This window comes from Bombus vosnesenskii, unplaced genomic scaffold, assembly GCF_011952255.1.
Source record: "Bombus vosnesenskii isolate JDL3184/JDL3185 unplaced genomic scaffold, Bvos_JDL3184-5_v1.1 scf7180000013314, whole genome shotgun sequence".
NCBI classification, from domain to species: Eukaryota; Metazoa; Arthropoda; class Insecta; order Hymenoptera; family Apidae; genus Bombus; species Bombus vosnesenskii.
Window position 1 is genome coordinate 1,064,098 of NW_022882960.1, and position 24,346 is coordinate 1,088,443.

General features: G+C 47.1%; 1 protein-coding gene across 5 annotated transcripts in view; it reads left to right on the forward strand.

Moving 5' to 3' along the window:
* LOC117235139 (ankyrin repeat domain-containing protein SOWAHB) overlaps window positions 1-24,346 on the forward strand; it is a 113,097-nt gene that overhangs the window by 57,522 nt on the left and 31,229 nt on the right. For 4 of the 5 annotated variants that reach the window (XR_004493629.1, XR_004493630.1, XM_033496892.1 and 1 more), the window contains exons 7-8: window positions 10,265-10,276; window positions 11,067-11,069. Coding sequence is in view for 3 of the 5 variants with exons in the window: in XM_033496892.1 (XP_033352783.1) it covers window positions 10,265-10,276; window positions 11,067-11,069 (15 nt within the window). In the remaining 2 variants the exon portion in view is untranslated. Of the gene's footprint in view, window positions 1-10,264; window positions 10,277-11,066; window positions 11,070-21,232; window positions 21,236-24,346 lie in introns of all 5 variants that reach the window. The other variant, XM_033496894.1, reaches the window with a different exon arrangement.

A 24,346-nucleotide genomic window follows, 5' to 3' on the forward strand; every position in this document is an offset into this window, starting at 1 on the left:
CGGCGCAACGGCGCTCGGGGGACTTGGAATTCCAGCGCGAGATGCCGGTGCTGTGTGCTTACGTAAGAAAATCTCGGCAAAAGCCGCGGTAAGAAAAGGGTTCGCGACCGTGCCTTCTTTCTCTCTCTTCTCTTTTGCAATTCTCTGCTTCTCTTTTTCCTTCGTTCGTTCGTTCTCAAGGAACAGCAGCGAGGTGGTAGAGTAGAGCATTCAAGAATTGCTTCTCTCTGCACCTGCTCGATCTGCGGTGAAATCTGCGGAGTGGAGAGAAAGAAAAAGAGAAGGAAGAAACAGCGGCGGCGGCGGCGGCGGCTGCCGGCAGCGTTTGTCGTGCTGCTCGTCGGCGTCGTCAGGAGTCGTCGCCACCGGCGCAGTGTCGTCGTTGTCGTCGACCACTCGCGGCAGCCAGCCGGTAGCTGTGCTCCAGGTCTCCGTACCGGTCATGCGTCGCAACTATAATTTGAAATAATTTATAAATCCTATTCAATTCAAATTAAGGCTCCACTCTGTCGGATGAATAAAAGATGCGCCGTACCGCTCGCTCGCCCGCTCGCTCTCGTGCTCACGCGCGCCGCCGAGAGGCCGCGCAATAATGCGCGCGCGCGCGCGCTCTCCTCTGCGCGCAAGGGGCCAAATGGTGGCCCATTATGTCTCTCTCCTTCTCCCTCTTTTTCGCTCCCTTGGATCAGGCGAGTTACGCCAGGGGCGGCTTGTCTCGAATTCCTGCGAAGATTATGATCGGTCCGCGAAATTGGAGGATTAGGCCGCGCGTCGCCTCGCGTACACTTTCTTCTGCGTGTTTTCATTCTTTGTCACGTGTCTCTTAAACGTCGATTGTAATTTCTCGTAGTTGAAACCACGGTGGTCGAGAGATACCCTCTTTCGTACCTTTCGCATCTACTTTTGTTTGAGAAGATCGAATGGCTCGAAGAATTCGATTATCGCGTGAATCGTTTCAGTTCGAGCGTTACCGTACTGAATTTCCTTCGATATTTCTATCGTGATCGAAGGATGAAATCGTTGTTAATAATACAAAAAGCAACGACATTCCACGAATCGTAATCACGCGTTCGTACATAAACGCGTAAATGAGCGCTAAATGACAGATCCACGGTTGGAAAACTACTCGGAACGGCGATTCGCCCTCTCTAGAGCCATCCTCATATTTTATTGCGAAAAATCCGACGGATGGTGTGTGCCTGGTATCCCCCTTTCCGTGTTATCCAGCGGCGTAGAGCCTGGCGACGAGAGAAGAGACGACCAAAGAGGAAGAGAGACAGGGGACCCGAGAGAGGCATATACGGGGCATTATAAAGCATTACAACGAGTGCTGTTAACGTCCGTGTCCAATCCGCGTGCCGCTCGAAAATAAAATACAAAATAGCGCGACAGCGCTTTGTAAAGCTTTCTGTCAAATCCATCGGCCGTCGCGCGTTTTGCCTCTTTTCCTCTCTTTCCACTCGAGCCACGATACCCTGTCCCCTCCGTCACCCCTTGCTGGCTCGAAAAATCCATCTCTGTTTCGCCATTGCCTCGTCGTCACCCTCGCGCGACCCGTTCACACTGTCAGTTGTAAAAGGGTCACGATGGAGCGGCGAAAATCACTTCTGTCCCCTGGCCAGCCGATACTTCGTTTTATTTTTTTCGTCGCGTCGTTTCGATCCATCGATACGCCTGATATTCGTCAGATATTATTCCCCGATAAACCAAATAATCAAATAGAAACCGCGATTAGAGGAAAAAAGGATCCAACGACGAGTCTCCGGAGGAAGTTGCAGGAAGCGAAATCAATTTGCACGTATATCCGCGATAGACACTTTCCGGAGATTGCGTTTTCACCCCCCGAGCTAGTGGAACAACGTCGACGACTCTCGATTCGTCTTCCCGCTTGGTTACGTCTATACGTCTCCCTTTTTCACCGCTCGTACTCCTCTTCTTTCCTCCTCTTGCATCAACCGCTCGTGGATCTCGAACACACACGAACAACTGACGAACACACGCGCGTTTCTTCTCTTCACCGTTACGCGAGTGCGACCGATTCGAATTGCAAATCAAATAGAACGTGCCCTGCGGAACGCTCGCCGGGGATATTCGTTCCCGTCGCTCGATCTTCCTTTCCACGAATTTTCCGCGAGAAAAAAGCTGGGTAACGCGATAGCTATGGGATCGAGTTTGTTCGTAACGTAGGAACGACACGCTTCAGAAAATTATTTAGAGTTCGGTTTCGTAAATTTATACAGCTTACGTAATTTGATTATAGACGTGATTTATAGTTTGATTCTGCAGATGATACGTCAGCTACAAAGTTCATCGGTAAATGTATTGTATAATTTACGGTACAAGTAGTTCTCCTGTTCCTATTTTCAAGTACGTTATACGATATGTATTATAATCCCTGACTATTGGATTTAGCGTTTAGTAAACTAATGAAATTCGGACTAATGCTATTTGGATAGCAAAAGATCTAGGATTCAGAGGTAGACCTATTTTTCAGATTCGACTCATATGATCGGAAGATTCGAAATACTCGCGCACGTAATTACAAATACAAACATCTTCCGCACTTTCCTACATTTTTCACCAAGCAATGGAAGAGTTTTCTGAACCATCGCTCCGTTAAATCCACCCCTGTAGCTTCTCTAGGGCAAAATTTCGAAAACCCTTCGTTCAACGAACGCAACTTCTCTCATTGTGGCTTTTCTCTCGTTCACCAGGGCGCGGATTCACGGGGGATGAAGCGAAGCGGTAGCGGCGCGGCCGCTCGCAGCCAATCGAGAGTTTATCGGGGTGGCGCGCGCGCCACGGAATATTCGCCGCTCAATTTCGTTTTCCCCCCTGTTTAATCATGGTCCTGGGGGTCCGTCGGTTCGGAGGTGGCTCGGGTGCGCTACGCCGCGCAACAGGAACGATAGACAAAGAGCGTCGACGTGGAACGGTGGCGTGTAAGGGGTTCGGGGGCAGGGAGGGGTTGCTGATAGCCGAGGAGGGGTTGCTAGGGCGGCGGCAATAGCCTCGCTCGGGCCGTCATTTGTCAGGGGCTGTCGCGGCACGAGCGTGTTTCTGTTCCAGCGGCGCAGATAGCGGCCCATCCATAGGCCGTTCATCTTTATTCCTTTATATATAGAGTTCGTGTGCGCCACTGTTCACCATTCCCCCCGTCCATCGTCTCTTTCGCCTAAAACGCCCTACACGATTCCCTCGAACTCATTTAATTACAACAAACAATTTATTAGGTCCATCCAGGATCCGCCCACGGGCACGCACGCGGAATATAGTGGGAGAGCACAGGCTGGCGTTCGAGGTGAGGCGAGAAGACGAGGGGAAACCAGGGGATAGAATGGTGCACTCGTTCGTTCGACCGGCGAAACTGAAATTATTCCGCCGGGGGTGGCCGGTCACCCAATTGTATCCGCACAAAGGAACGTGTTTTTGGTTCGTTCGCCGGTGAAACGTGTCGGTTCCGCTCGGATCGGCTCGGCTCGACCCAGCGGCTCGCCGATGCGGCACGGGACCCCCTCGTCGATGAAACGACCGGGAATATCAGCGTGCCCAATTGATCTCCGAAGGTGGACCGGACGCGGGAACGAATCGCTGATTTGCTGGGAATAATTAACTCTTGACCGTGTAGTAACTTTGTTGCGGGCTACCGCGTGTATGTGGTATTCTCTTTCTCTGATAGTTTCACCGATAGAACAATATATATTTTACATTTGCCATTGCTGCCGCTGATATGATAAACGTATAGGTGTCTCGTGCATGCCGTAAGTAAAGTAACCCGGTTAAGAAAGAAGAATCGCATTATTTGAGAAACCGCGAGTACCGATCGGACACGTACGATAGGGCGACGCTATTAAAAACGAAAGCGTGAGAGATCCGACTTGTTCGACTCGGTGTCTCTCCGTCTTTCACTCCCAGCAATCAGTAGATTGATTGCAGCGGAAAGCAAGGAACATTTCGTTTAGAAAGCCGTACGCCGATAGGAATCGCACGCTATTATAACAGCGGTCTCGGCATAATTCAAGACGTAATTACGTGCCAGCCATTTTCTTCTTACCCACGCAAAGTCAAAACGCGCTTCTAATAAGGGACATGTAACGCATACGTTAGCCTGGATCGCGACGCAATTTTCCATCTTACGTTCACGAGTTTTTCCGCGTAGCCGTTAATTATATCCCATTGCGAAGAACGAACCTGGCTGAAACTGCTCTCTCTCTCTCTCTTTCTCTCTTGTGATCCTCTTTCCCTTGGTTAGCGCCTCCGTAGTGATTCACGCGACTTTCCGTGGACACGCATGGGCGGCTGCTTGCCTGACCTATGACCTTTGCAAGGCTCGAGCCGACGCGCTATCTCGACGACCGCCGATAAGATTCGCGAATTCGAAGCGATCGTTCATCACACTGCTTTCGTCGCACATAATGTACGTTGCCTCGTCGACTCTATTTCGCGTTCCTTCTCGCATGGAACTGTTCGCAGGGTAGGACCAGCGCGAGGTATCCGATAACTTTAACCTTTCTTCCACTTCCCGACGATTCGTCAGATTAGTTTTATTAATGGCTGCAAACTGCTATCTTAATAGCGGCCTCTTTCTCCGTCTGTACGACTAACGACCACGTGGAAGCCTATCATACGGCTGGTCAGAGAAATAACGAGCAGACCAACTTCATACTTGGTCGTTACCTTCGCGGTTGTTGTTGGGTGGCGTTAGGTGAACTTCCACGGAAGACTCTGTCTGGTATACATATGTTCTAAAAAGTTCAGCGATTCTTTGAAACTCGGGAATGTAGTAGAATCCGTGTAGAAGTAGAATTCTTTCTTCTGACGCTGTTTCTCTTACCTTGGAATATTATGTGAGTCTACTCTTTGACGTAAACACCGCTGGTGGCAGCAAGCTAGGTTTATACGAGAGAAGCATCTCTTACGCAACGCTATAGCAAGAAACTTTGCCTGGAATAAAGAATAGCGCGAAACTGGTCTCCGTGGCACGGAGTAAAGATCTTTTGACCTTCTTTTCGCCTGTCATAAAGCCTTTCTGCGAACCCTTCGTCTTACGGCTGGATATCTTCCGACGTTATTACCACCTTGATACTGAGATTTTTTCAGGAAGAATTTTATTTAAATACGTAATATTAAAAAGAAGAGAAATGTCGTGCCCCGAGAAGAGTAAAAGTTCCCTTAACAAACGCAACGTAAGTTGAAGCGAGCCAATGATGGCGCAGTCCCTAGTTCCACCGCGATTCGATCAATTAAGCCAACACCATTGTAATTTGTAGCATCTCTATCTGCATTTGTCTGGAACCGGTTAACGAGGGCAGCCAATCTAAGAAGGAACGATCTCTCGTTGCCCCCAGCTAGGCCGATTAATCGACTCTTCGTCGAGCGAAACAGCAGCAACAGCAGCTCTGCGACTCATTGCACGCGCGTACGTTACCTTGAATATTTTCAGCCGGCCACTGGTTGCAGCTGCTGTTGCCGTCGCAGTCCTCTGTGCAATTTTAGTTCTTCGCTTCCATCACTGAACGGCAAAATAAAGTGATCCCAAACACACGAAGTAATTAATTACCGCGATCTGATTGCGCGCAATTAATCCTGCCGTCTTGCCGGTGGATCATTAATTAAGAGTAAACGAATGTCTCCGGGATGTAGACACTCGAGGGATACGCGCTCATTTATTTGGAATAATTTACTTTAAACGGCCGTGCTTAGGACTCGAGGTCCACAAGGAGCACGTCCTCGCGCTAGATCCAAGCGATAAATTCTCGCTTATCGGATGCCGGGATATCGATCTGTCTACGTTGCATGTCCGCCAGATGCTTTCTTGTAAATTTCCTAACACCTCAGGTTTGTTCGAGAATTTGTGTAGCAATAGCAATTTACATACGTTTCTTACTAAATCCATATTGCAGAAGATCAACGTTCTTCCTGATTTTCATTTGGAAATCTTATTAATCGTTGGTACAAATTTTTTACGGCAGGTGATGGAATACTTTCATGAACCAGTATAGATTTTACGATTTTAGGAAGAAAGGGATGCTACTAACTGTTGAAGAAACTATAGCTACAAATATTCCTCCGTTTTCTAGACCCAGCAATCCGAATAAAGTTTCCGTAGAAACGCGTGTCGTCGCCGCGTTAACGTCTGCAGAAAACGCAATTATCATTTGGCGCGAACGATGGAGGAAGTTCTCGGACTGGAATCTCGCGTTCTCGTCCCGTTGACTTTTTATTTCTCCTAGAAAGAAGTTAACAGGGTTCGCTTAGCTCGTTACTGGAGTCCTCCCACGTGAATCGAATTATCCTGCACTTGGTAGCGTGAAAAAGAGGAGGCGTGCCATTTACGACCGCTTCCCTCGATTATTGCCACTTCCGGTTGCAAAGCTTTCCGATTAGCGTATGCACGAGCTTTCCTGTTTTCCCTTCCTTTCGAGAGCCTCTCCCTAATTCCGAGTAGCTCACACGGGTGTCCCCTCGATCCTCGACGATCGCAAGAAAGGAATATTAATTTGTTTGAACGAGCTCCAGTCGAATTATTACGTCCTGTGAGTGGGATCCTCGGTTTTCGTCAGATTTCTCGATTACTCACAGCCACAACCTTTGTCCATAAGTTCAAGCGGTTTAATAGCACGATCGAAAGAGCGGCAGCGATCGGTGCATTAAGGTCAGCTGGGTCGAGCTATATAAAGATAATAACCAGCCACCGGCCAACCGGCGAATAAGTTCTTTTATGTCCGAGTATGTTACGCGCGTGAGAGGTTTCTTTAAAGGTGCGCGCCGCTCGAACTTTGGGGAACCCCGATCTTTCCGATGCTGACATTTGCATGCAACAAATCGGTGATAGATCCCGTGTGAAATATTACGTTTAATATAATAACTCGTAAATACTTTAATTCGTGGAAAATTACACTCGAAACAAATAAACATTAGGTAACGTTTTGTTACTACAGTTACTAAAAGAATGTAAGTGTTCTGGAAAAAATTAATATCAACTTTTATCAGCACTACTAGCGTTACAGGTCGATACTCCTAATATTAAGAACAAAAGATCTTAAAATGAAAATAAATACTAAACCACTGAATTCCCAATTGCAAAGCGTTGAATTTATCGCGATATAAATATAACTTATAAAATATAAATCACTTATAATAAATATAACGATATAAATTCTATTGCACTGCTTTACGATAATAAGGACGTTAAAGGGCGACACGACGCGCATCGCGAGATCGTTGGACGGTCACGCGTTCCCAAGGAGTAATTCGATAATAATTGGTGCGTGGAGGAAATGCTGTCCACCGGTAAAAGGTTTCGGGGTCCCCTTAATGATGAGATCGGGCGATCAGCGGACGAGCGATCGAGCACGGAGGTCAGCGAGGTCAGGCCGCACAAAAATAATAATCAATCGGACGAGCGGAAAGTGAGAGCCGGCCAATTACGCGGTGTCGGCGGTGCCTGTGCTGCGGTTTCCCTTCGTCAAGAGGAACGAGGACAAACGGAGCTTCCTACCACCTTCAATTCACCTCCACCAATTCCTCCTGGCCGCCTATCATAACCTAACAACACGAAACTCCCTCGCTTTATTATTAAAAGTTAAAATTCCGCTGGGAGTAGGCCCGATCTTGCGGCAAACCGCCATCCACCTTCCTTCACCTGCCTCTGCCCTACCTCGCACTCTCGCTCGATTCACGCGGACCCACCACCCTTTATAAAGTCGTGCAAACGCTCTCGTTGTCGGCTATCCTCGGCATCCGGTTCTGGCAGTTCGTGTGAAGCTGCTAGTTCGTCGTTCAGCTTTGACTGACAGGTTGCTGGTGAGTTTTAATCATGTTGAAATGTTGCAAAGGCTCGTGTAATTTGTTCGCGAGTAGAGCTTGTTACGAGAGTTGTAATAAGAAGCACGGAATGATTGGTTCTGTCTAAGACGCTTGTCACTGACGCTAGAAAAATGCACAGTTTCTATAGTATCTAGGATATCTAAATGGATTAACGAGTCTTACTATATACAATTTATCGAAATAGCTTGGGAAACTATATTGATCGAGCAACTTGACAATCTACCTAACAGCCTATCAAATGGCAGCCGCATTTACGGTCGTCTTTAGTGTTGCCTCCAATTTATCTTCTAAATATCGCACGTGTATTTCAAAAGTGCCGTGACTCACAATAATTCAATTCTCCGTTAGAAGAACGATAAATAAGCTTGTGTAATCTTCCAAATAGTTTGAGAAACTTGTTCGAGTCGTGTTACTTTTGAAATATGGATAGGTATGCACGCGCGATGTGTTGATGCTGGAAGCGCTGATGGAAACGCGGAAATTTTTAAAATTGCGTCGCGTGTCTAGAAAAAGTTTTCTGTAACAGCTACATCGTTAAAAGAGGAAGTCGGAGAAAAAAATAAAAATGCAACGACAACAACCGCAACGATATAACTCCAGCTGGGACTTTCGAGCGGCGCGTGTAGCGGCAGGGTAATAAAATTCACGGCGCCCACTGGAGGATTCCGAAGCGAACGAGGAGGCGATTTTTTTCCTGAAGAGCGAAATTGTCGAAAAGTGGTAAAACTGTCGGGGAAGAGTAAAGGGATTGGAATGGCGAGGCAGGGTCGTTACGAATTACGCGGACGTTTACCGGCGAGCCGATTGAAACGCGCGGAAACAGGGTCCTCGGGTGCTGGTACTGGTTCCACGATGGAATATTTAAACGGAACAGGAGTCGCTCGACGTGGCCGAGTCGGGAAACCGCAACTCGTTTCCTCGTCCACGAAACTCTGTGTCACCGAAAACGCATGGCCGCAGAACATTTTGAGGGTTTATAAACAAACGGATCTCCGGCCGGAATGAGTTCGCTCGCGTGTTCTCGTTTAAGTCCGATCGAAACCGTGTTTTCCACGAATTGTGAGCCTGTTTTGAGTGGTTTCAGCGGTCACTGTCACGGTAAGAATTGCGTACATACCCGTTTCCTTTGGAGTAACGTAAGTTTCGCAATGAATCGAGCGTGCAATTAAATTTGACGAACATTTTATATTTCGTGCTCTATGAAATTTGTGTTTCGAATGGTCAAAATACCAGAGGACATTTCTTCTTTAAAACATCAGATCAAATTCGACAGGGCACCGCAAAGAGTTAAAACAATACCAATTAACGAACAAACAATGCAAATCCCATGCTCGTTAAACTTTATTACTCGCCATTTGTGCTCGATCAATTACTCGAACGATTTACAACAAATTTCGTATAATTATTCCCCGATACTAGTGTTCCCGTACAATTCTTGCGTCGGATCTCGTCTGCAACACGATATCTTCTTTGACGAACGATACCTCGACTTTAATAATTTATCAAAGATCGATGGCCGAAGGGATTTTTGGGATGGGAATCGGGGGGAGATCGATCATATTCTTGGCGCGAGCTGGTTTTCGATAAGGTATATAAATTGTTCTGGGAACGCGGTTCAGAACCGATCCCGAACAAGGGTTTTTTCGCCGGCGAGAAGATGGTCGGAGATGGTTAACGACTCGATGGACGCGACGCAGCCGCGCCTCGGACGGGATTGGGAATAATTCGACGAGCGACCGATTCGCGCGATTACGTATTATGCTAAACACGCGAAAATGGCTTTTTAAATGGAACATCTACATTTATGCGTCCCCTCTATTCACCATCTTGCCCTGTAGCTCGATGGTGGCTGGTAGACTGAGTCTCGAGTGCCGGAATGGATGGAACGCGTAAGCAGCGGCGAATTAAACGCAATTTTCGTCCATGCGAGGTATGCATAACAAATTGTCGATGGGGACTGAACGTCTTTATACTTTGAAACTGGCGCGCGGTCATTATGCACGTAGCACGGGGGCAGAAAAGCGGTGCTTCCGTCCCACCGACGATTACAATCCAATTATTATTCCTGCATAAACGCCCCTCGTCGTCTCCTCCCTATCGATCGATCGTTTCGCCGATCGTGTACTCACTTGGCTGACGAGCCGCCGCCGATCGACCTAATCGGTCGCGTTTCACCGACGATAATAAGGAACGAACGATGGAAAGCGGGTCGAAAGGAATCGAGGGACGGAGGCGGTGAGATCGATCCGCGAAATTGAAAATTAAACGGTTCGCGACCACCACCGTTTGATTTTCGAGTAACAGCACCGCGTGTTTCTTCTTCCTTTCTTCTCTTTTATTTTTCTCTCTTTTTTCATTTCCTTTTTTTAATCGGGGTATCCCATGCATTTTTTTCTGTTCCATACGCCAACCGGGATACATCTCGACCATCCAGGATCCAACGTCCGTAAGTATGGGTTGTTATTACGTATCACGAAATGTTGCAAAGTAGCGGCCGAACGAACGAACGAAGCCGCTGCTCACCGGCAGTTAGCACGAACGAACGGGTTTCTTTCCCGTCGCGACGACCAACCGTGATCGATTCGGCCAGAGACCCTGAAAAAAGTCTCGCGCGTATCGCGTTTCGCTTATTGCGACCCGCACCGCGAACTGTTCGTTCGATCGGTCTGGGTGGCGGGTAAAAAGTAGAACGAACCGGCAGCTTCGAAAATTCGGTGTTTCACGGTTACCGACACGCCGCGCCGACGACTCTCTTTCTTGCCTCCGCTTCCACAGAAAAGAACGATGAATTTCTAATCAACACTTTGTCGTCCGGTAAGAGTTACGCTTGCCTGACGTTGCATTCCTTGACACGAACTTCTACGCTTGCAAGTGCTTTTTCGCAGATTTTTTGATCTAGAGAGACGCTTGATTGAGTTCTCTACTCGGTCCACTCAGTCAAAAGTTTCTTGTAGAAAGACGACGAGATACTGTAACGGCGAATAACGAAACCAACGCGTTTTCACACTTACTTTTTAACAATATTTTCTAACGTACGTTATCGATGGCGAATTTTTTTTTCAAATTATAATCGCAGTACGACCATAATCTAGAATAAGATCCATACGTAGTTCGAAGCTAGATCCTCCAAACGGAATTTCTTTAATTTTTACATTGTTTCATATCCGTCTTACCGACAATCTCTGCAACTTCGTGCACGATGGAACTGACTACCATGGGACCGACTTGGAATTCAGGGCGTAAGTAGCATACAAATTCTTACATTGAAAATTGCACGTTATCGATGCGCCTCGACCTCGTTCGAGGTGCGTCATTAAGCGTCGCGCCTTCCTCCCAGGCATGCAAACGCACGTACCGGTTCGCTATCTCGCAAACGAACAGTTTGTTCCAACTCGCAACGGTGAACAAACAAAAACGCGGCAAAAAGAGCATTTACCGGCACGAATCGATGATTTTCGTGCGAACGGTCAAAGACGCCCGCGGATGGCATCGCGTGAACGGCACCAGTTATTGAATTCTATGATCGCGTAACGAGCGTACCATACCAAGGCGTATCAGAAATCGACCCAGAAAGAACGAACAACTAATTATTTAGTAATAATAATCCCTGGGGCGAGGGAGCGACGAGTAATTTATCGAGAAACTTCTTCCCGCGAGTTTGCCGATTTCTTCGCGAAGAAACGCGAAAGAAGAAGATGAAGCGGACACGCGATCGTTTGCAAGGCGTCTCCTCTTCGCGTGTGCCGCTTCGCTCTACACGTCGCGTTACTAGCTCGCTATCTGTGGCACAGTCACGATAAATCAGCAGCGCGTTCTCAGCTGAAAATTGCGATCAATCGCGACAATAACATCATACGCGGCGCAAAACACGGGGATCGTTATCGTACGTTTGTTTCCCGCGGCGGATCCGTTCCCGCTGCGAGAGCTCGGCCGAGCACAGCTGTTCTTGTCAGTATCCCGATGCATCACGATAAATCCAGCGAGCTCCTTTTTCGTACGGTCTCTCGATGTCCGCCGCTCCACTCTCCGGCTACGAGTCGAGTCGCCGAGCCTTGTGTCGAGACGCGGTCTCGATCTCGTCTGGGCGAACGGGTAAAACCGAGCGAGGGCACGCGTGTCTTTTCTCATACGGCAACGACGGCATAATCGCGGGATCGAGGCCCGCGGTTAGGTCTCAATTAAGCGGTAGATCTCTATCGACGGAGACTCGGAGTTGCGCCAGATTATCGATCCCGATTGCATAATGAAACACTCGTGATTCTCCAGCCGACGACGATTCCGAAATTCTCCCCACCAACGTGCCTTTCGACAGATTTCTACTCGTTCGTATCCCATCGTACGTTGCCTTCTAGATTCCAAGAGAAAAGTATTTTGCTCGCTGCGTCCATTCACGTTTAAATATTTTTATCTCTTTATCAGTTATATTCAAAAAGATACTCGAACGTGTCACACATGTTAAGGATCTCGAAAATTGCTAACACGAACCTCGAACTGTTTGCTAAAGTAGCAAATTTTGCGAAAGATCCTACGATCGGTAACGGTCTCAGTTTCGCGCGCGGACACGAAAAATCCAGGGGACCCGGACCTCGAGGCCACGAATACGAAATGACGGGACGGATATCTGACGTCTCTATAGCAGTAAAACGGCGGGCATGCGTGCCACGACGGGGGTTCCGAGACGTCGTCGGAGACATCGGGCACCGCAGGCGTCCATTGTCTCAAGGGAGTCCCAAGGGCGAGGCAGGAAGGGCCAACCCCGGCTGACACGCACGAGGGGGTCGCCAGCGCCCCGTCGGGCCCCCAAACGAAATTAATAACCGAATTTCAAGTATTCCTATTTCGGGGCGAGGAATTATCGACCGGGGCCACCTGAGCCTGTCTGCTCTCGCTGACCGGTCCACGCACGATGTCACACCCACGCGATCCCTGGCTCCGAAAACGAATGTTATATCCGCCGGCTGACTTACGACACCGATAAACGATATTTACGGCGTAATCGTTAATTAAAATATATTGTCGCGATCGCGAATCCGCGAGGAACGCGTGTTCACCGGGGATGTTAATGAGCCAGGTCGACGTCTCAGTTAGGTTTCCTTTTATTCGTCGCTGAGAAGCGTCTGGTCAGGTTCCATAGGCGTGATACCGAGGCGTAAAGATCACGGTGGTTGATCGATCACTTCGCTCGGGAAGGATTCTTTGTCAACTTCATCGATCTTCGTAATGGCACAGAAATAAAAGGCGTAGGCGCTGGAACCAGAGCAACAAATGTATTGGAGGGAATTTTGGGCTTATCGAAAAATAAGGACGATGTTGGAAGTTGGTTACATGACTAGTAAGGAAAGTTGTTGAACGTATCAGGAAATAATTAGAGTTATTACAAGTTGTACAGTGAGAGTGAATATAGGTATACGTATAGATTACAATATTTTAGGAATGACAGATTACACGAACACGCTATTACATTTAACGTGTTCGACTGGTTGGAATTATAAAATTTAGAGGATGTTATATTCGTCGAACGATCGACTCGCTTTCTCACGTAACGCATAATCGCGTTCCGAGCAATTTGTAAAACAAGAATCACCGGTCTTGCGTATATACGCCTTGGCCTCCGGATCGCGACGTGACCTTGCCTTTTTTCCAACGCCGCACCGCCACGGTGTATCGCGAGCGGCGCTATAAGCGGGCAATTAAAAGCGTGCAGCAGGGACATTTATGTTGGCACTAACTGCCCGTTAAGACGAAGGAACCGCCTAACCGTGGAAGGTGTAATTGGCCGACGTGCTGAACCCGCAGCTCGTAAAACAGCGGGCGTGCCTAGCCAACTGCCGCAGTTTTTCCGCTCGCGCCGCCATCGTGTATCGCGTTACGTTGAATTTGCAATTAATCTACTCCCCACCAATATCTTCCTTCTCTGTCTTTAAATAGAATTCGTTTTTCCTTGCGAGATCTCACGACCTTGGCTGCTCCTCCAGCCCTACTGGCTCATTGTAGATTTAACAACGAGAGGCTTTAATTAGCGTTGACTAACAAGCAAGGCGAATAACGTTGAAAAATTCATTACGCAATTAGCGATCGCTTTACCAATTGCTGCAATGTATCAAACTGTATTCATAACGTTGTTGCCGCATGTTTCGCGTATCTTGTGAAACGGAAGAATCGAGCGAATTCTTTGTACATGACATGTCACGCCTTCCGAATATAGGAAACGCGTGTCTACGTTGGCTTACAAGCTCTTCCGCCTCGCTGTTGAAGGGCGATCGGTTGGAAACGAGTTCCGTTAAAAGATACCAACTAAAACAAATCCGGTCTCGTTATTAACGCAGATTCTTTGATCGATAACGTAATCGCGACGCGTCTCTAATTATGGCGGGTTTCCGCGATGGATGACGCGGTTCGAGGAAAAATCATGGGACTGTGGAGCGATCGGGACGGCACGAAAGGGCGGATGGCCTTTATTTTATAACACGATCGTTACGCTGCCCCGGCCGCGAGGATACGCGTTTCGCCGGCAACCCATTTCTCCCTCGCAGCTTCGATTAAAATGCCAGACGTCGGCAGCCAGAGCAGGAGAGAGAAAAGGGAGGCGGCAGAAAGAGATTCTCCCGATACGCGATATTGTTACGCGTGTACACGTTGTAACTGTCCGGATCCGTGACGGAGTCACGCGATATGCATTATGCACGCATGTAACGCGGCGGCATCGCCGTCAGACGTTTCCGCAATCACTCCCACGATGTAGCGCCGGGTGACGACTGACACCTTGTGAGAAACGAACCATCGATGTTCTCCTACTTGCTCGTCGTTCGCGGATAGATCTGAAACGCGCAATCGATTTGAATGATCCAGTTGAATCCATGATGGAATTTTATCCTTGACGAATGGTGGATACAAACGTTTGGATCTTTGTTCGTGGGAGATAGGAAGTGGGAGTAGACAGGGAAGAGTATTGTGAAACGTAAAATTGTACTACTTAGTCATTTTGCTTTGTAATAATACATAATACTGGCATTATGTCAGTCTCCCCTACTTGTTAGAAGTGAGAACATTTGATAGGAATTTGATAAGTACAGAAATGATGTTGTTGGTGTAACTGTAGCCATTTAGAAAGAGGAAAACGTTTCTCTCTTTTTCTTTCTTTTTTCACAATTATCAGTTTGTAGGGATGTTCTAATTAAACTCACAGAATGCGATTCATAAAGAAGCTTTTACTGCCGCAGAAATTTAAATAGCAATTAACATGTGCGTGTACTACAAGCAAGTAGTTTTCGCGCAATTTCAAGCGTAAACGCACGAAGGGATATATTTACCGCGATAAAAGTTCTCCCTTGTTCTACATACGTACCTGGAAAAGCAGGCTTACGAACTTGTTAATATTTTCGACGTACGGAGTTCACGAAAAAAATCGTAACGATCGAACTTCCATAATAATTACCATCATCTTATCTGGTTATTATTTTCGATTAATTCATCGATCACGATTTCACTTTCCTTTCTTCCAAAGAAACTCCGTATACTTCTGTAATCGTAACTTATTATTAAAAATGCACGCACGGACATCCGCGCTGCGACATTTCTTGCGGCAATTAACGAGACAGATGTCGTTCATCCACTTCCCTCGTCGTTTAAACTGATTTACTATTAGATAAGACATCGGATGAAGATATGCACGTGTGTGGTAACCGGGGTAATCTGTGGCCGTGCGAATACTTTCTCGGTTGGCCAGCTGTTTGTCGGAAAGCGAAGAAATGTCGCGGTGTCACGCTTCGAACGGTGCGAGGACCTCCGACGCCGATATACACCGTGGTTCATTACAGCAGCTGCATTACTCGTACATACGCGACGCGTCATTATTTTTATTAGCATAATGACAGGCGAACAACTCAATTTGCATGGAAAATCACACAGGTCCGTAACGAAGTTCGCCCGCGGATCCGTGATCGTCCTTCTACCCCGACTGCGCGTGTAATAAAGCCTCGCGCGCACACACTGCTCTATGTGTATCGCGAGGAAGGAGAAGAGCATGCGAAAAACATTGTTAACGGAGTCGGAGGGTGCGAAAGAGAGATCCACGAAGGAGCATCCTCGAGGGAGTCGGTCGACTGGCTTCGTTCTTTGGGCTTCGATGATCCCTTTGCGCTGGATAATTCCGTATCATCATCGAAATTGCAGTCGATCGTCATCCGGTTGGTCGTCGATCAGCGTCCAACGTCCTTCGTTCGCCGTCCAAGTTGATTGAGAGTCGCCAGGGATCGTTTGCCACCGCGGCCGATCGAAACGTCCATTCGATAATTGGCGTCGGTAATGAGGCCACGAATTACTTGGTAATCGGTCTGTGGCCTCCTACCGAAAAACGAGAACTTCGTCGTTAATAATATCGTTCTTTGATTCGCCTACAGACTTCATTCGCCTCGTACCTCCTGACGTGTCAATCGAACGCTTCTCCGACGTGTTCACGATCACATCGATCAATGTTCGTGGAATGCTTTATGCGTATGCTCGTTTCATAGAAATTCGAATCAGATCGCGTAGCTTTCGGTTCTCAGTTTGTGGGATGTTGTCATTTGAAAGCTTTTATTCTCAAATTATGTTTCACGAGTAGTCGTTTCTCAGGAGAATAACATCTTATTTCGTTCAATTCTATTTCGTCTTTTTGCGATACAATTTGCGAAAGAGGGCAGGTAAGATCGAAAGACGACGTTGTACATAAGATCTTTATGGCCTCATTTACAAAAGTACTTACTTCATGAAAAAACATCAGCATGTTCGAAACCGTGGCTCGCTACACTCGTACGTTTAAAACACGAGCGGACGAAAGCTCGGGATATTACATGGAAAATATGAAATATGACACCGTCGTATCGTGTTTACACGAAATTACCGAGAGTATTAACACGGAGACGGTGCTAAAGTTGCCGAAAACACGGAGTACGTACCGCGTGAATTGACTTTGGCGCTCCTCCGAGCACCTTTGCTGGCTGTCGATTTGCTTTATGAATCGATGCCTATCGCTAATAACAGAGATCCCACTTATCTGTGCATCGCCGGTTGATACCTTTCATGGTCGAGCCATTTCTCGTGGCGCGCAAATAGCTATTTTGGATTCCTAATTTTTGCCGACCGCCCTCATTAAAGAGCCCAATCTCTGTTCTGATACCGATCTCGCAAAAAATTATGTAGAGTAGCTACGTCGACTAACACAAAAGACTCAGAAAAAAAAAGAAATTTCTCTCGCGGTAAATAATCGGATAAGGAAATCGATACAAAAATTTGAAATTCGAATTTGGCGAGTTACGAGTTACTTACCTTCGCTCAGATATCCTTTTCGTTCGAGAAATTGAATTTTTTCGAAAGTCGATCGTTCGTAACGCTATTTCATATGTTAAAGTAGACGACGACCATGTCTATGGGTTTTAATTTTAACGCAGGTCCTTGTAAAAAGGCATTACACGAGCACTCTTTGATACTGATCTTTCGCGAAATATTATGTAAATAAAACGTGCTTCAAACGGGGCACGATCTAGAAAGGCTGGCCGGACCAGGGTGCAGCGCACGTATTCCGCGCGACCGGATGCCGGCTGAATAAAAAGCGCATAAAGTAACATTTAGCGCGCGCTTAAACGAAATTGCTGTAATCCTCCGGTGGCGTGGCGGTCAAGAGCGATGCGAGAACCGCGGGAGGAAGAGCTGCGTAAAACAGGGGCGGAAGAGGGGCTGCAGGAGGGTGGAGGCAGTGCATTAACATACCGATTTACATAATGCGTATAATTCGAGTAATTATGAAGGGAAATATACACAATTTAATATAATGGTGGATGTTTAGGGGCCGGTGCTATATCTGCCACGGGAGATCTCAGTGCACTGCCGCGAAACTGGACCCCTCTATGCTGCCCCCTTTTCTTTCCTTTGCTTTCTTACGCGTTCATGCATATGCATACGCGTATACATGTAGCTGATCCTCGAAACGTCGATGATACCGATGGACAACACCAGCAGCTGCGTTTTGAGACCGACGTCGTGCGCCTTCCTCTGATATACATATCGCGTTGCGCTCGAGGTTCTAAAGATTCCATCATCTGTGGGAATAGATAAGACAGTTCGAGTGGATGGGGAAGATATAGGGATCGATATTGGTGTAGATCGCCCGGGTTGCGACGGAAGTTCGATGCCGCGGATATGGCCTGTCGTTCACGTACTTTCGTGTCGTTTCTTTCTGGATTATTGCGTGGAGATTGGAGATACGATCGAGATACGAGTTTAACTCGAAAGACGAAATTTGAGGTTTATTTTTAACGCGACCAATGAAATCGTAAATCTCCGTGGATCCTGTAATTCGAACTGAAAAGCGCCTTTTCAAGTAGCATCCGAAATACCTAAAATCGTTTTGCATCTGAAATACAACGAATCACCGAGTCGGTCGTCCAGCGTGGAATCGATAAGAACGTTTAACGAGTAGTCTACAGAGCGAGAAAACGGCTCGAACAGTTCGATGTAAGATGTTTAGAGGCAGTTTCGTCCGCGGCGAGTAAATTGCCCGTTTCTGGCACAGTGAGTTCTCCGAAAAGTGGCCCATTGCCGCTTAATGACGAGGCATCCTCGCGCCTCCCTTCTCTACCTACCAGACATTGATGGATACCACTGCCAGTTCTCTAGAGTATTTTAATTTATGTCTTCACACGATAAATACGGATTTTCTTCCCTCGCCTTATTCACTCCCTTCGAGAACCTGGCTTCGTCGCGTTTCCAATCTGAATTTCCAATTTCCTCCCCTTTCAACATTTCTTCATTTTCTCGCACACGTTCAGCCATTATTTTCATTTTACATTTGTTTACTTTGTTCGTTCGATTGACGAACAAAAAGTTAAACGTGTAGAACTAAATTAATCAGGCTCGTAATCCGATTCGTTCACTAGTCGCTGTTCACGCAGGGTAGTTGCCCGTAAAACTGGCAGGATTTTCAGTTAAATTAAACGAGGTCCCCGTGTTCGAAAAGTCTCGTCGTGGGATCGTGGCGGCGAAAGTGCACCGGACCCCACGCGAAGTACTAACGAGATAGTCGGTGTTTATCGGTCCCGTAGTCCAGCTCACGTATCCTCGGTCTCTCACTCCAATTAGCGCTACAGCCGGGGCTAATTGCTCGATATAAATCGCCGCGACTTAAAAAACTGGTCGAATAATTAGACGGAACGTCGCAGGTGCGCTGCCGCTTTATTATGCGCGTCTTCCCGAAGACGTTTGCCGCATTACCAGCTGTATCGTTCTAACGACGCGTCGCGATCCGCGCGCATAATGAGAGAGAAGAGAACCCGCATTGCTTTTTCCATCGTGAGCATGCGAACGCGAGCCGATTACACCGTTTCATGCTAATAGAGCCTATTAGGGAGCTCTGCTATCCGCATGACAATCCGTACGCTGCATAATCTAAATGTCAATCTCGACAGAGAAACCCACGACTATCATGACTTTTCGATCGATCGTATACAACGCCGGTGAATGGATCCTTTCGATCGCTGCTCGATATCGTCCGGTAACTTTGTCTCATTTCGCGGCAGTAGTTCAGATAGACATCGACTTCTTTCAGTCGACGTTATGTGACTCTTGACTCACGCCTACAATTGTTGTGTAGGCTAGCGATTATTCTTACTCTTTGAATTTCTAATTTTTGGACAATTTGAATTTTGGATCTTCGAAATTCGTATACGTTTAAAATAAAAACTTCTGAATCTATCGGAGATTAATTTTTAACTCAAAGACGATCCACAGGGAATAATATCGCGAATTTCTGATGATTTCAATTCCAGATACCATCTGAAATATCATTCCATTTGAAATATCATCTTTGATTTCTTTCTACAAATTCCTTCTTATCCAATCTTTGATATCTTAAGCAATTAGTATGCCGTGCATCAAAGAAAACGTATAATTATGTATGCAAAATTTATAGTATTTAATTTAGCTTTCAAAGCCAACGATTGAAGAAACAGGGAGTATCTGAGGACTGGATTTGCCGCTGAGAAGTCGGAGGTCCGCTCGACTCGTGGTATCTCTACGTCTATCTGAATAATAACGTGTACGACAACATGTCAAATTATTCAGAACTTGCGACGCACGCAGACGTGTATGCGGGCAGAAATGGACGAGTGTGCACATAGTCGGTGGGTGCACGGGGGCGTTGGTATACGCGCGCGCCCGTTGGTTCGTGCGTGCGTGCATGCGTTTGCTCCCGTGTCAACGTCGAAGAACGTCGACCAGGGGTGGCAGCGGCTCGACATGTGTTCGCGGTGGCGGTGGTTCTCGACAGCAGTTTTATAATTGCCAGACTGGATATCGTGTCGGTTACCCGGCGAGATTCGCGAAACTCGCGTCGTTTCACAATGAGATCGACCGTTTCGAATATCTCCTCGTCCTATCGGAGACGAATATAGATCCTCAGTGAAATGATTAACTATTTTCTCGTCTCTTCATCTAAAAAGAGAAATTTTATTTTCATAAATATCCGTCTCTTCCCTTCTCTCGATGTATCTATACACGTTAATGGAGAATACTGTTCGTTTAAACGATATTTTAAGTAACAGGAGATACGTGTTTGAATTATTCATCTTTTCGCAATAGCACAAATGACTCTACCACCGATAGACACTTCACATTCGTAACATCGATAGTATTTCCAACCTCCGTTCTTCTTATCCGAAAAATTTCTAGAAGAAATTAAAAATAATTGCCCCACCGATGCATCATCGTTACACGAAACGGAACAAGGAAACCTCTTTCCATATCGGACCTTAAAAACCACGAAACCCGGTCGAAAATAACTTACCGTGGCCTGGCCCGATCCTGAAGTTTCTCTATGTCGTCAGCTGAGTGACAATTAAATCACAGGTGTCGGTTGATCATGACGGATCGAGGCGGAATGGTCTCGTGCACGGCGTCGCACGCTTCTCTGCTTTGCCTTGGAAATTCCCTCGAACGTTTTCCACGCGATTGTTCCTCGACGATTTCGTGCATGGCAGCTACGCTATCATGCTCGTCGTAAAAAACGACGTTAATAACAGTTATATCGTATTTGCAGGCCGATACGCGATTGCCAGCTCGGCGTAACTTGATTGCTGGCTGTCAACGATCGTCCGACTGTATTCTTGATTATTATTCCACTCTGCGACAGCACCTCTTTCACCCCCTCGCACCCTCGTAACATCGGCTAACGACATAGATCCCCGCCGCGCAACGTTTAATCGCAACTACGCAAATAGATTACGCGAACGTCTCTTTTAGATAAATAGGGACTCGATGTCTCTTGATGATGATTGCGTATTAATGTCGTTGCGTTTTCTGTTTCACGCTGTTCCACGCCCCGCCGCGCCGCTATGGACGTCTACTCACGTGCTCCGATGGATCATCACAGTATGTAAGTATCTAATTGAACATTATATTACCATCCGTGTGTTGTTTTAGTTTACAGTGTGCAATTGATGCGTTTGAAATGAATGTATACGTCACGAGAATCTAGCGATACACCTGATACATCTAAATAACTTTTTCCAAGTATTCGATATTTTGTATGACAGTGCAGCGTTGATTAAGATTGCCCGATAAGATCAAATGAAATATCCATTTGCTTAATTTTTTTCGAAGGATCGTTAACATCTATACACGACGGACTTATTACCCGTCCTTAACGTTACCCTCAACGACTTCTAATGTCTCGCACACATCGAAACTAACGATCGTACAGGATCGTCAACGCGAATTACCAAAATTACCCCACGCGTATAAGTAAAATCTTGGAACGCGAGTCCGCGCAGCTGGATCGTTTCGGCGTTTCCCGATCTCCCTGTAAAATTGTCCAATTACCAGTGATCAAGGGCGAATTTATCGATCGTAAATGATCGTACACACGATCATGCCGTATACGTGATAGGATCGCGTAAATCCAAGTGGATTTCGCGTGGCGGGATGAACGCGCGTTAAACTTCGGTTCCGATTTCCCGCGGAGCAGTTCCGTTTTTACGGGAATCGGGGGAAGCAAGGGTTAGCTCCGGTAGGTTTCAATTACGCGGCCGTGTCGGCTTGTCTGATGTTGCTGCCGCCCTCATTATGTGGAATATGAGCTCGTGCTAGCTGTTCTCTCCCGCCCTCGGATGTCGGCTGCTACTCGTCGATCGATTGCCCGGTACCTCGACGTTACCAGCCACCTGTACGCCGTGAATCGCGATCGACCGTGCTCTGCCTCTCAATCATCCTCTAGAACCAACGAAAACTCTTCCAATCCGTGAACCACACTTATCATTACCGATTTCGTTGCGTATCCACCTAAATCCCCGCTGAAAGCCATTCCATCGAAATGTATTGCTTCCTAATTACCGGAAGCAGGGGAATCATCTCGCTTCTGATGGCTTTGGGAATTTAGAACGAGGCATGTGGCGTTTGATTTGTAGTTTCGTTCAAAAGTACATGGTGTTACCAGACTGGTAGCTCTAGATTAGATAGGGTTGAAGAACAAAAGAATAAAAAGAATGAAAAATATGCAAAATATGCAAAAATACGGAAGTTCATCACCGTTCGCATCAGCATTCTGATATTATCGACCATAGTGTCAACTTCACGCGCTGAGCAAACTATCCAGAAGGCTGGATGGTATTTTCACTTGGACATTATAATACTTTCCTCTGAAATTTTGTACGATTACATTATATTTATAACATGACTTAATTGGAGAGCCGGATATTTCCTTTTACATTTTTGTACTTTTTTATGATCGATTTGGCTGTATCGGTAAAAAATACATATTAGTTAAACACCAAGGACCTTGTTACGTTGAGATAAATAACATTGCATTAAGCAACGGTCGGGAAGGCAATTTCGAATACCAGGAAGGACGATGTAAAAGAAATTAAATGAAATTAAACGAAGCTGTCGACGACTCCATTTGCCGGGTACCGAACGGAGGAATGATTACACGTTTCGAGATGAAAGTGACGACGCTCAATTTACCAGCATTCCCGGCAGCGTATCTTTCGTTTCGTGTTATACCGGGAGACTGGGTTCGATCAAGCTTCTACGCGCGCGTCCCACCGCCGCTACTAATAACGGAGCAAACGACCGGACTTGTTCCACGGTACTTAACTTCGCGGGACATTTCCTGGTAGCCGGGTACACTGAAGTTCGTGTATCGTCGCGCGTAACCTGTCATTATCAGGGATATTGCTTGTATAGCGACACGCATGCATTTGGAAACGTCTCGTCTGTATGTGATTTATTATTTCGAACGTTCGCTCGCGCCTAGCCGTCGCAGCATGGCTGATCACGTAGTTCGCAACGATCACTCTTCAAAAGCATTCGGTCGTTGTTAACAAGCACTTTGCTCGAGTAACGTTACTCGACTAAATTTCATTTGTCCTGTAGTCGCTGGGAAGAAGATCGAGGATTTGTTTATGGAGTTGCCAGGAATTTACGATTATTTATGTCAGCTTCTTGCGATAAATCTGTACTAATCGTGAACCAAGGTTAGTTATTGCGAGAGATTTTCAGGATTGCGTGAAAGTAACTGTAAAATTCTAAGACTTACGATTTCTTCTCGTAACGGAGTAGTATCATTCATTAGGAGCTTTGTAAATAACAACTCCCGAGAAAGGAATAAATCAGCGAGCAATCTTCGCAAGCCAGCCAATAATTCGCCAAGCGTGGGTGGCCGGAGGGCAGGTGGTTCGTTGGAGATCGGTATATCCAGCAAAAACGATCGAAACCGCAGAATATCGGAGGCAGCCGAATCGCGGTGCCGGTATTGCGCTGGCCGCATTAAATACCGAGCCATTTACCACCGGACCGTTTTCCCGTATCGGCGCTAAACGTTCGTTGCCTAACAACACGAGGAGGAAAGCGCATCGAATGGCCAGCTATAATACAAACGTTCCATGAGAAACAGAGAACGAGAAAATGAACGAGGCAATGGGAGAGAGGGAGAGGCGGTCCTGGTGGAGCGCGAGGAACCGTGAACAATTATGGCCGATATGGTGGTGGCGGCAGTGGTAGCGCAGATAGATGGAAAGAGAAGGCAAACGAGAAATCGAACGAGAAGGAGAACGCATGGAACGCGGAGGACGGGCATGGGGCACCATGGATCCGCGGACTCTGCGGCCTGTGGTGCTGGCCGAGTACGTCGGGGCTTGGGGTTAATACGGTGGCCAGTGATGCACGACCGACGCAACGCTGCGGCTGGAGCGGCTGACCGCACGCCAGCTGCCCAACGCCGCTCGAGCTGCCCGCAAAAATCTGTAGCTGACCCCTCGCCGCGGCTGTGCTGTTGCACACAAACCCCTAACCCACGCCCTCGATAGCCCCACGCCACGCTTCTTTGCTTCGCGTTCTTCCGCGTGCACCGCCGTCCTCCTATCTTCCTTCTTTTCCCCTACCCCACCGCCTCTTTCACCGGACCTTCGATTGCTGGACGCACGTCGATTCTAAACGCTCTCGAGCTTACCGGTAGTCTTGGAAATTACCGCGAGATTAGCGTTTCGAC